Below are 13,164 nucleotides of genomic sequence, written 5' to 3'. Positions count from 1 at the left end.
CTTCCACTACTGTATTCTTGGAATTCATAGCAGGCTGTCCATCGGTCTGCTATTATTAGTTCTTTTGCTGTCGCAAGATCCTATTGATTCAAGACCTCAGTAAAGTTAGCCTTTCACTACCTTACTGGTTCCTACATGTAGAAGCTGTTTGGTAGAAGACGAGACAAAACATCTCAACACCACCTTCTTGATTTTCTCGTATTTTCAACATCAAGACTCAAATATCTCGAAGCTTACTCACTCAGGCGCTTTATCGGCTTAGAAAACTGCATTGCTGAAGTAGGAAGCTGTCCAGCGCTTTGCTATAATTAGTTCTTCCGCTGTCACAAGACTCTATTGACCCAAAGTGGATCGCAAGTTTTCTAGTGAGCTCTTTGCCCTCAGTAAAGTTAACCTTCCACTATCCTACTGGATCCCGCTCGTACAAGTTGTTTGGTAGAAGACGAGATAAAACATCTCAACATTACCGTCTTGATTTTCTCGCCTTTTCAAGATCAAGGCTCAAATACCTGGTGGGAATAAAAACAAAACACCTCAGCATAATAAATTTCATAGTGGAAGAAATCATCTATCACTTAGCAAAGTTTATTCGGTGATTGTGTGTCTTAGCTAGATAACTTCAAAACGGTGATTTGGGTGTGTGTCTTAGCTATATAACTTCAAGAAGGTGATTTGTGGTGTGTGTCTTAGCTAGATAACTTAAAGACGAATATTGTAATGGGTTGTCAAAAAAGTCTTGCGGTATTTTTATTGAATTTTTTTTTATTGAAATTGAAATGAATTTTTGATGACTCATGCCCAGCTCTTGACCGATGCTACGGCTGCAACTATGCCGGTCTCTTTCGACCAATTCAGCGATTTTATCACAATTTTCGACGACAGGCCTTCCGGAGCGTGGCGCATCTTCGACCACCTCTACACCAGAACGAAAACGTTGAAACCATCATTGTGCGGTGGAAATGGAAACTGTATCGGGTCCATAAACTGTACAAATTTTATTGGCGGCTTGGGATGCATTTTTGCATTTATCATAGTAGTACTGTAAAATATGCCGTATTTTCTCTTTATTTTGCTCCATGTTTGCGACGCTATAACTCACGAACGACTTAAAAGAAACGACAATCAATCAAACTCGTGTTAGCGTGAGCTTTACAAAAAGGTGTAGCATGACCCGATGCGACGAATAAAACTAGAACTACGCGCTTTCAGCGCCAACTAGCGCAAATACCGCAAGACTTTTTTGCTTATTTTGATTACTCTGTATGTATACCTCCGATTGTTAATCTGACCAAAGACTAATAACCTTTAGGGTTTTGCTAAAGCAATATTGAAATCTACATGTAAGCACTTCCTAGTATAATTGGATTTATCCCAGCAAGCTTTGGAAAGGCTTTATATATATTTGTTAAAAAAATATCCTGTCTTTAGTATGAGGTTCACATGAATTGGAATTTAAATATTATTCATATACACATATAATATAGCATTTTTTAGAAGAAAAAGTTAATCGCAGTTCCGCTCTAATTTATAATTCTCAAAACCCCCAAACCTCTTAGCAAATCAAACTATTCTATCGACTTCTGCAACAATAAATTTCGCCTAATGGCTTCACATGCAGTTCCAACTAAAAATTATTAAATTAGCACTTAAAAAGTTTCGCAAACAAATGTTTTCAAAGAAAGCATTCGCTTAGAAATAGAAATCAAAATTCACCGCATGCCAAAAAGGGCCCTCAAGCGTGTACATTCAATAATTTCTGTATAAAAAGTAAAACATTGCGAAATAAGCGCTCAATAAATGTAAACAAAAATATTCGTAATTGCGTAAACAGAAATCGTACGCTGCCGCCGCACTCGCCACTGTGGCAAACAAGCCATGGGTAAACACGCAAGTAATTACCGGAATTTCGAATACTTGAATTTGCAAATATTAAAATTTAAAGCACTTTTTATGCTTTTGTACAGCCATTTATAATCCGCACACTTTTAAGTGAAATGAATTTCGGCTTGTTAACGAAAAACGTACGCAAAGTTATATTCAAATGCGCCGCGTTCTATTTATAGGCGCTGACTTGACGCTGGGAAATCACGCCCTCGAAACAAAAGTATGGCGTCAATTTACTGCTCATGCGATATATATGAGCGCATAACTGTTTTTTTAGCACTTATGTCAAATGACATTGTTTGCAGTTGTCATTACTGGCATTTAATTTGTGAGGGAATTTGCGATTGTGAAATTATAGGAATTTGAGTGTAGAAAATGAATTTGCTATGGACTTAAGCGATATACTAAAGTTATTGTAACTCTCATGGGTCTCAAATTATATATTAACCGCATAAACTTTGTAACACTCGGTAAGAACCGACTGAGAGCCTAAAAATGCATATATGTTGGTTGCCTTTTATATTTCGGGAGTCGCGAACAAAAACAAATTTTAATCAGCGAAAATTGCTTTACAGTTTTTAAAATATTCGCCATTAAGATCTGTGCACTTTTGCATGAGTTTGAACCAAATGTCGAGGCGCTTTTGTCAATCTGATTGAGGTTCCTCCAAAGCTTGCCTTTTGAACGCATCAACTGCCTTTTCAGGTGTCGAAAAACATTGAACTCTTAGTTGATTTTTTACCCACGGGAATAAAAAGAAGTCAATCGGTGCCAAGTCAGGTCTATATGGAGGATGAGTCATCAAGCCGATGTTTTTAGTGCTCAAAATTACAATTGTTTCAGTAGATGTCATGGTGAAGAATGATCCGTCATCGGCGGTTGGTTTTCTTGACTTGTTAAAAGACAACCGTCGAACAAATGGTTGTATACCACTGAGAACTTACAGTACTGCTTTGTTCCAGTGGTATGGTTGCAACATGCCCAGCTTTTCCGAAGAAAGCAAGCAACCATTTGCTTGTAAGTGCTTCGTGCTCGAACAATTTTTGTTGGGTTTGGCTCTTACTGAAACGCACATACAATCGACAGCTGTTTACTTTGGAGCTGGTACGCATAAATTCACGCAACATCATCTGTCATGACGTCATATGCTAGTCCCGTTAATACCCATAGTTATGTCAATCTCGCGATAGGTCACATGACGATCTTGCAATGTCAGGTTGCGTACAGCCTCAATAGTTTCCGGAACGAAACAAAAATTGATTTTGGACGATCTTCACGAAATTCGTCTTGAAGTAATCTACGACCCCGATTGAATTCACCATACCAGCGATACACACTGGTCCTTGATGAAGCTTAAGCGTTAAAAATTGTATTCAGTTTATCTATGCAATCTTAATCCACGTTGAAAGTTGTAAATGATAATCGTGCGATCGTTCGTGTTCGCGATTTATTTCTATTTTTTGGTCCAGTAGAATATTTTAAGTTACTTTAAACAACACTAATAGCGCTCTTGTGTCAAAACCTTCTGAGTATGTATAACAACAAAATTGTCAAACTTTACGATACAATAGTGACTTTGCAGATTGCAACAGTGCCAAATCTGGAAATATAAAAGGCAACCTACGTATTAATGATCAGCGTGACCAGCTGGTGTCGGTCTATCCGTATATAGGCAAATTACTTATTCAGTTTTTGAGATATCGTTTTGAAATTTTGCAGACATAATTTTTTCCTCAAGTAGCTGCTTATTGGTCAGAACCATTGCTATCAGACTACTATAAGATATAGCTGCCATATAAACTGGCTGATCAAAATCAAGTTTCTGTATAGAAAGTCTTTTTATATGACGAGGTATCTCCACAAAATTTGGCGCAGATTATTTTCTACATTAGCGCTACAATCTCTGAAAATATTTTTCAGATCAGACGACTATAGCATTTAGCTGTCGTACAAACTGATCGATACAAATCAGGTCCTCACATGGAAAACTTTTTTATATGACACCATACTTTCACAAAACTTATCATGGATTATTATCCAAAGCAGCGCCACAATCTTCAAATAAATTGTTCACATCGGACTACTATAACATATAGCTACCACAAGCAATGTAACTGTGGAGCATATTATAGCTTTGCTGCGGTTAAAATTAACGTTTTAAACTGCTTTTATAATGAACTACAAAACCAAGTCAATACTTTAATTGTAAGAATTTAATATTTTCGCATTTTCCTATAGATCATGGGCATCTTATTCTTAAAAGCGGCTTTGTTTGACGTCTTCTTACCTTGTCATTCTACGCGCTTTGCAGGCATTCAAATGAAAATGTTCTGCTACACCTTTCTGTTGTAGTCCTTTTGTTTGACGATACAAAAGCCTCGAATTGTAACGAAAAGCGCAAATAAACTGAAATAATGAAATCCTTTAATCATACCATTTCCTTGAAATTCGACGCGTTTAAGTCAAAAGTAAATGGGGTCACAAAAGAAAACAGCGCACCAGTGTTGTATTGTGATAAAGGGTGAGCATAATGCGAAGCCTTTGGAAGGCGAAACATTCAAAAGGTGAAATTTTATTGTTTAAAATATGAAGGCAGATTTATACGATAAAGATAACCCAGCAAACATTAGGCTTGGTTAGTTTTTCAAGTTTCTGTTTTTTTTGTTTTTTGAAATCGCATGTTATTTTTAAATATTTAAGTCTGACGTAGGGTATTATATGCGGAAATATATTGGGTTTCAACTTGAGCGCAATGTTATTTTTCGGCAAAATGGTTTGAGTTACTAATCGTATGTATTTGTTATTAATTTTTGTATCTAAATGCTGATAATTACATCGTTCCCTTCTTGATTTGGTTTGCATTCAGTATCCTTAGAGAATACCAACTTGAAACTTCGCATGGTCTCCAAAATTGTTCACTGGGATATGTTATAAGCGCACAAACGTAAAAGCGTAAAGCTTATTGCGATATTGCATACTATTGGGCGCGTAATAATTTGTTGTAATGGGATTTGAGGTTTTGACTTACCTTACATTAGGTTGGCACATTTTGCTTTTATAATAAAAAATTAGTTTGATGAAAATATCGGATATAAGAGAAGTTCACAAAAATACACATTTTCATTTTTCTAGCAGTTAATTTTTTTTTTTTTTGACATTAAAGTCAATATTACTTTGCAGAAATTCTAGATATTTTGGGCTTTTTCAGAAATATTCAAAGATTTGAAAGGAGTCCTAACAAATGTGGCTGATTTAAATTTGTTTACATCAAGTCAAAGAAAGCTCTTAATTTGTCTTCTCAGTTTTAAATTTTAGTATCATAATCTTCATCAGCTTATATTGCTCCAAATTCAATTTAACCTCCCTTAATACCCATAACATAAGCTTATTGACTTACACTCACCGCCCTGTGTACATATATATATATACATATGTATATATATGTGATATTATATATATTTCATCTGTACATACGTATTTACTTTAATGCTCCCGAATGAAGTCGTAAAAGTATTAACACGAAATTGGAAATGCGCACTAAACTCACCGAAATTGAAGCCTTAAAATTTCACTTTTTCGGTTGAATTGCAATTGGCTGCTTTTGTTGGGATTTTCTCAAGAGCGTGTCTGTACATTTTTCATGTGCAGAGATATGAAAGCAGTGTAAGAGATTAATATAACTTTAAGCTGTTTTATTATCACACAGGCAAATATAATAAATATATAATCTTTAAGTGAATTTATAGGCAGATTTTTTTCGGAATAAAAGTAATAAATTCTTAAAGTGAATTTAGTGGCAGATTTTATTCTGCAAGTGTAAGGATTACAAAAATATAACTGTTTTAATATTTTGGCAATATTTACACTTTCAGAATAAAATCTATAAAAAATAGTAATGCAGAAAATATCACTACACTGTATATTTAAAGTGTAATTCACATTAAAAAAATTCCGAAATATTAAAATTATTTAGTATTTTGTTGGTATTGGACGCTGTTTTCATCTCTGTGGGTGCTTTGAGGTGCCTTAAAAATTTTGAAATCACAAAGGAAAATATTTAAAATATTTAATCAACTTAGTAATTCTCACTTTCTTATTCAATATTTTGCTGATTAACTTTCCTATCAAATATTTTGAAGTTTTTTAATTATATGCTTAGCACAACTTGGTCGAACCGGCAACTCTAAAGAAAGCAATTACTGCTAGAGTATTGAGTAGTGGAGCCGAGTGTAGAGCAAAAAGTTATAACTTCTAGAATAGCTTCTTGTATATTAAATATATCCTCATTGAACCGCTTTCCCACACAATTCATACATACACAGGTTGCTCATACGCCACGTGTGACATCACTCATACTCTAGTTTCAGTTACTCATACGCACCCGCATCCTAAATAAACATATAATATAAAATAAAAAGAAATATGAATGAAATGAATTCTGTATTTAAAGGACTTCCTAGCAGGTGTCACAAATTACGTGAGCTAATGTACTACTGATATGAATGAATTGCGTGGCCACGCAAACCTTACCACTCAAAATTTTCAAGCATATTTGACTACATTTTATAGCGGTACTTTTTGCGGTATAGATTTTTTTTATTTAGAAATAAGTTAATGACATGTTATTAATCAAAAAATATTAAAAATTAAAAACAAAACACATTCAGCTCATGAGCTTTACAAAATGAGCTCGAAATGTAAGAGCCGGACATGCGTTGAAAAAATTATATTTTTTATTGTTTTAAATTATTATAAAAAATATTTTATTTTATTCTTTTTTAATTGAAACATGGAGTTTAGCAGGTGTATCACTTTAAACACATTAAAATCGGCCGCTTTTGTATAAGCACAGAGAAGCTAATTTGTGTTTTATTCATCAAACGTAATAAATTAAAAACTATGATTATAATATAATTTATTTACTTATACTTACTAAAAACATAAAAAAACGAAATTAAAGAAAATCCCGAACGAACGAAAAAGTCCGAAAAAAAATTTAAGAATGGATCGTGGTAAGGTTTGCGTGACCACGAATGTATAAACTCACGCGAACAGAAATATACATAGTTGTGAACCCCAAAAAAGCAATTTATAATCATTTAATCTTTTTTTAGTTCATTTCTGTTAATTTGATACTCTTTAAGAAAGAGCTACCGACAAAAAATTCTAACACTAAAAACATTGAACTACAGCTTCCGAACCTAAATATGTGAGAACTGTTATGCTAAAAAGCCTCAACGCTTTGCGATGCCTAAAAATAAGCGAAAATATGCTATAATCGACTTTTTATAACTTTCACGTCACGAAGCGCCAGTTTAGAGTCGTTGCTTTTAACGCAAGTTTAAATAGATTTAAGGGACTGAATGAGAGTTTTTGCCAAAGCAACAAGAAATTAGCAGAAGTAGGTTTTTTGGAGGAAACTTTCTTAAAATATTTCGATAAATGAAAATGTAACATTTCAAAATTTTTTTGTTGGGGACACCGGATGTGAAATTTTGGAAAAATATATATTTTCTTATTTTTTTCATATTTTGATAGTTTACAAAATTAAAAATAACATATTCAATTTTAAATCGGTTTCTTGACGGCATTTCGGCATTTTTGTTTTTTTTTTTACTAGAGTTCATTGTACGGACAATATTTGTTCCTTTTAGAAACTTTTTTTTAGGTTTAATGAACAAAAAAGTCCGGCATCTCCGTAGCAGTGGAGAACCCTTTTTAGCTTTTAAAATAAGAAACTTTACTTGCTTCAATAAGCTTGAAAAAATTTGTTTTTAAGTAACAATTTCGAAAAAAAAACATTTTTATGACTGACAATATTTGCCAAAAAAATCAGATTTTAAATTTTTATAAACTGATAATCTAAAAAAATCCTATAGCGATTTCTTTTAATAAATAAGTATATTTATCCGACACTAATTGATTTTATAAGTGAAATATTGAAATACAAAATACGCGAAAATATATTTTATATATATTATTTTGATTTTCATTGCTCGCTTTTTATTAAATTTTTTATTTTTTTTTAATTTAAAATTTTCGCTGTTTTCATATTTTTGAACATGTGTATCTATATGTAGGCCTATCTTCAATAACTTTCCATTAAAGAATGAAATATATATAATATTCTAGTCCAGATACTAATGAAAAGGAAAATTGTTATTTTTACTATCAATTTCTTAACAATTTTTTCATATTTCGATTTTTGAAAAAAATTAAAATTTCAAAAATAAATTTTTGACAAAAATATAAAATTAATACTACTATAGGGGCTATAAAGATTCACTTGCTCATGTTTCGATTTTTTTTAAATTTACTAAAATCTTCTTTTAAAACTTTTTTTATTAACTTTCCCTATGTTACATAAAAAATCACAATCCAGAAAAGGATTTATAATTCCTAAAACCCCTCCAAGTACTAAGAAACAATATTTTAATGCACTTTATGCTTTTGAGCAATTTTAAATCACTTAGTCACCACTCAGTGACCATACCCCAGCAGCGCAAGACTGCTTGCTGAACTTATAATTTATCTTCGTATAAAATGTCAGCACGACAACAAAAACAATAATTTATGCGCTGACTAGCAGAAAGTATATCCCTTTCCTATAAACACACACATACATATAATGTAGTCGTAATGTCTCACTTTGCTCACAATGCTAAAAGCATTTTAATGCGTAACTTAAGCTACGAACATTGAGCACTAAATGGATCTGCCATGCTACCAAATTCAATTTGTGTGGCATTTTGCTGACAAAGCGCGCGCCAAAGCCATGCAAACAATGTGCGTGTGTTTGTGCTACAAATATCCCCTTACTTAATAAAAAAAAGCATAATTTTCCAAGCGAAATAATTGAAAATATTTTTTTATCAACACTTTTCGCTAAAAAATAATATTTTTTTCTCTTTACTATTATATCTTTGCAGCGATCTCTCATGGACGTGAAATTTCCAACCGTATTACCACCGAATCCCCAACTCAAGGTTAGTGCGAAATTGTATGCAAAATTTCTCAAAACTATTTGTCGCCTTATTACCACAGACTATAAGCTAATGAATAATATATTAACAATTTCTCCAGGCTCTATTGGTTTTCCACAAGTCGGACAACATCTGCGAAGTGGTAACGGAGGCATGCCACCGGCAGCAGCTCGATGTGACGGTGGCGCGCACCAAAGAGGGCGCCCTCGACACCCTCACCAATACCAATGAGGAGTTCTATCATTTGATTATAATTGATGCACGCTCGACAAAGCACTTGGATGCTGAATATATAGCCAGGTGGGTGATAAATGATGGCCGGCTAATAGTGACAAGGTTGCTTACGCATACCTAGAGTATTATATTATATAAAAAAGTTCACAACGGTTAATATTTGACGCGTCAACAGCGCTGCTTGCGCTCTCACGCAAAATGCTGCCTTTAGCTGAAGAAACCTTGGCTTGTCTCTTGCCTCGGCCATTGTGCGCTGAGTGAACTTCGATTTTGTTTTCCTTTCTATTTCACTTGATTAATGCTGACTTATCTGTTCTTCCATTTCTTTAGATCAATTCGTCACACAAATGGCCATCATTTTACGACAATAATTGCTGTGGTTAAAAAGAGGTGAGTAACTTGCCGGCGTTGCCAACTATATGAATTGGAAATTTTTCATTCGTTTACAAAATATTAACGTTTAGGTATTAGCAGTTTTTGAAATATTTTAGGGTGGTTCTAATTATTTAAAATTTTACGTTACATAGAATTTTTAGAAAAGAAAGTTACATCAATACAGGGTTGTACAATATATAAGCTGTAGTTTGTATTGACCTAAAATATCATGTCATGTTCGTACTTTTTATTATTAGGGTGGTCCTTACCAATGCAAAAGTGAGTTTGCATTTCATTATTAGGGTGGTTCTTCAAAAGTTAACTATATGTTTTTTTTAATTTCTCCCACTAATTCGGATCAATGGTTAAAATAAAAATATGAAAAATAAATATTGGTGTTAGGGTGATCATTAAAAACTTAAATATATATATTTTTTAACTTCTTCCACTCAATCGGAGCTATGCTAAAATAAAAATATGTAAAACAAGTTTTAGTATTAGGGTGCTCCTTAAAAAATTAAATATATATATTTTTTTAATATCTTTCACTAAATCGGAGCTATGGTTAAAATAAAAATATTAAAAATAAATTTTAGTATTAGGGTGGCTCTTTAACTATCTTTTTTTTGCTTCCACTAAATCGGAGCTATGATTAAAATAAAAATTTGAAAATCGTTTTAGTATTAGGGTAGTCCTTAAAAAGTTAACTATATTACTTTTTTAATTTCTTATACAAAATTGGAGCTGTGGTTATAACAAAAATATGAGAAATAAATTGTAGTATTAGGGTGGTCCTTAAAGCTAACTATCTTCTTTTACTGCTTCCACTAAATTGAAGCTTCAAATAAAAATATGAAAACTAAATTTTAACTTCAGTTACGAAGTACATACATATGTCACTCAAGTGTCAAAGATCATAGAATAGATTTCCCTATGAAGTGTAAAACAATATTTTTCTTCTACAAAATTTAACCATCTTCTTCTATCTCCGCTCTCCGGCGTTTTTCCCTTGATGTTGCAAACTTCGTGGTAAATTGATTATGAAAATTTAATTGAAATTTTTCCCCCAATATTTATATACTACCCTAATACTCATAAATATACAAAAATAAATTTTCGCAATTTGTCACAATCATCTCTTAGAACATAACAGTGCTTCAATCAACAGGTACTTTTCAACTTTTATTTATTTCTAATATTTACCTAACACCTGTATGAGCTCAAAGCCAAAGAAAGTAAAAGAAAAATAAGATTATTTCCACAACTTGGCTTAACAAATTAAAAGTTTTGATTTACTCTATGTGAGTTGGATAAATAACTGCCTGGCAACGTGTGCTAGCCACATGCACATATGTCTGCGCCCTTACACAACTACGCACGCTAGAAACAACACAAATACACATACACCCACGCTCAAGAAGTCGAAGACATATCACTTTAAGACGTTTTCATTAAAACTTTTAATCAAGTTGCACTGAAATGAGCAGCAACTCACACTAGTTGCCAGAGGCAACAACCTGATGAAGCCGCGGGTGCCAAATACAAAAATAGAGAGAAAAAAAAACATTAAAAATACCTGAAGAGTGCTAGATGGCCAGCTAATGCTCGTAGGTACTAACGCCGGCTTAATTAATAAAGTAATGCAATAAGCGATTTCCTATCGTCAGCAGCGCTTCCTATTTATGCTTACTTACACGCGCTCAGCTGCTCTTTGAAGGGCTGCCTTGCTGCTGCAGTGCAAGATAATCGCTGGCAATAGTACCAGCTGGCGGGGATGAGTGCAGATTTTGTAGAAAAAAGTTGAAAAAAAGTGCGATAAACAAGCGAGTTGGAGATTAATTCTTTATTGCACATCGTTAGAAGAGTGCATAACTTATTAAGCGTGGAAGCTAATAAGTGGAGAGCACTCATTGATCGTGCGCTAATTGTGGTTGGCAACTTATCGATGCACACCGCAAGTTAATCGCTGTTGATGGAAGGGATTGCGAAGTACTGAAAAGCGCAATTATACCGGAAAGATAGTGAGCAATTAAAAAAAAACAAAAAATAGTAAAAAGAATTGGTGATTTTCAACGTGATTTAGCTTTAAAGAAAAGCGAAACCAAAACAGCAATTTTTGAATCTTTTTTTCATTGCGCCAAAATGTAGACAACAATATTCTCGTTCGTAGGTGGAGCCATTGGAAAGCGTAACCTTGATTATTATTCATTCAACTCAGTTTCAATAGTAAGCACAGCACTTTGATAACATCATAGCCGCCAATTCACCATATTATTTGAAATAAATATATATTTTTAAAATAATACACATTTCTTTGCGCCTTAATGTAGGCCTCACTTTATAACCAAGTTGATTACATAACCTTTACATAGGTTTTCAGATTTTCATTAAATATTAAATATTTTTTAAGTTAAAAATTAAACACTGCAATTTCTGTGTCTTGCTTTTTATTGAATAAAATTGTCTCAAAACTTAAATTTTTGATGTACGATAAGAAATTATAAAATTTTCTCTCCCGGTTGGGTGGAAATTAAAAGGAACGGTTGGAAGGGAAGTTTTCTGTAGGCGGCTATCCCACAGGCATACTTCTAATCTACCAGATCATTAGATTAGATTAAAAGTACACAACTAACTTGCGACAAGCATTGATCGCCATTCACAGTAGCGCCACCAACACCTTCACCGACTCCCTTCCAGCGAATGGCGTACTTGGAGTCAAACCTCCACCCACTGCAGATGAAGCGCTCGAGAGTGACCTTGCGCAGCTTCATTCAAGATACTGTGTCAGGTTAAACTCCTGTCTATCCAGAATAGACCTCGACATATCTGATATACATATGTCCTGCGTGCATTGAGTCTCTGTATGACACTGACCACCTCTTCGTTTGACCCACAAACCCCACTCCGTTGAAACTGCCTACCGTTGGATGACGTCGACGACAACTTAGCTAATCCCTACCATCCTAGCGGGGATTAGGCACCCATTACAACAATAACAAAAACACCAGCTCACTGCAACGCTGACAGACGTCGCTACCCTTAAGATAATATTAGATGTATTGCTCCGATGGGCAGCTGCTTTTGGTGAGGTGAGCCTTCACTACGTTGGCAGATAATAGTGATAATACTATCCGCTCAAAGTTACTTAAGGAGGGCTGTCCTTACTGTCGATAGCATCAAGCTATTTTATTGTCAGACTCATCTGATATATCGGATTGCGAACGAGTTGGGTCTCCGTTGGCCTTTGGTCTCTTTTGTCACAGCAATTTTCCTCTGGCTTAATGTAGAATGTAGCAGATGCACTCAACTACCTGCTTCCAGTAAGCACAATAAGCTTGTAGGACAACACTACAAATTTTATCGGACGCTAACTTGTAAATGGACGAAGGTAAAGTGGAAATATGCAGGCTTTGTCTCCTCCATTTTTCAGTTTTGCCAGACAGTTGAAACATTTTCGGTGATTTTTTATTTTTAAGATCTTTTTTCGGCCAATACTTAGCAATATTTAGGTATCTCGATGGACGCAATGAATACCATCGGTCAACCACCGTATTTATCAGATTACTCCGTGTGTTTTTTTCTTGTTCGCCTAGCTGAATTTTCCGCTCCGTGGAATCCGTTTTCAGTCGATCGTAGAGATAAAACAAAATTCGCTGAAGAAGCTAAAGGCCATTCCAAAAACTGCTTA

General features: G+C 34.1%; 1 protein-coding gene across 5 annotated transcripts in view; it reads left to right on the top strand.

Annotated features, from left to right (window-relative positions):
• The window catches only part of LOC120771172 (high affinity cAMP-specific and IBMX-insensitive 3',5'-cyclic phosphodiesterase 8), a 101,798-nt gene that overhangs the window by 76,447 nt on the left and 12,187 nt on the right, over positions 1-13,164 (top strand). For all 5 annotated transcript variants that reach the window (XM_040099061.1, XM_040099062.1, XM_040099063.1 and 2 more), the window contains 3 exons: positions 8,814-8,870; positions 8,968-9,167; positions 9,432-9,491. In XM_040099061.1, coding sequence (XP_039954995.1) covers positions 8,814-8,870; positions 8,968-9,167; positions 9,432-9,491 — 317 coding nt within the window. The remainder of the gene's footprint in view (positions 1-8,813; positions 8,871-8,967; positions 9,168-9,431; positions 9,492-13,164) is intronic.

Source organism: Bactrocera tryoni, chromosome 3 (genome assembly GCF_016617805.1).
Source record: "Bactrocera tryoni isolate S06 chromosome 3, CSIRO_BtryS06_freeze2, whole genome shotgun sequence".
Lineage (NCBI taxonomy): Eukaryota > Metazoa > Arthropoda > Insecta > Diptera > Tephritidae > Bactrocera > Bactrocera tryoni.
This window is presented reverse-complemented; position numbering and strand designations above follow the sequence as displayed.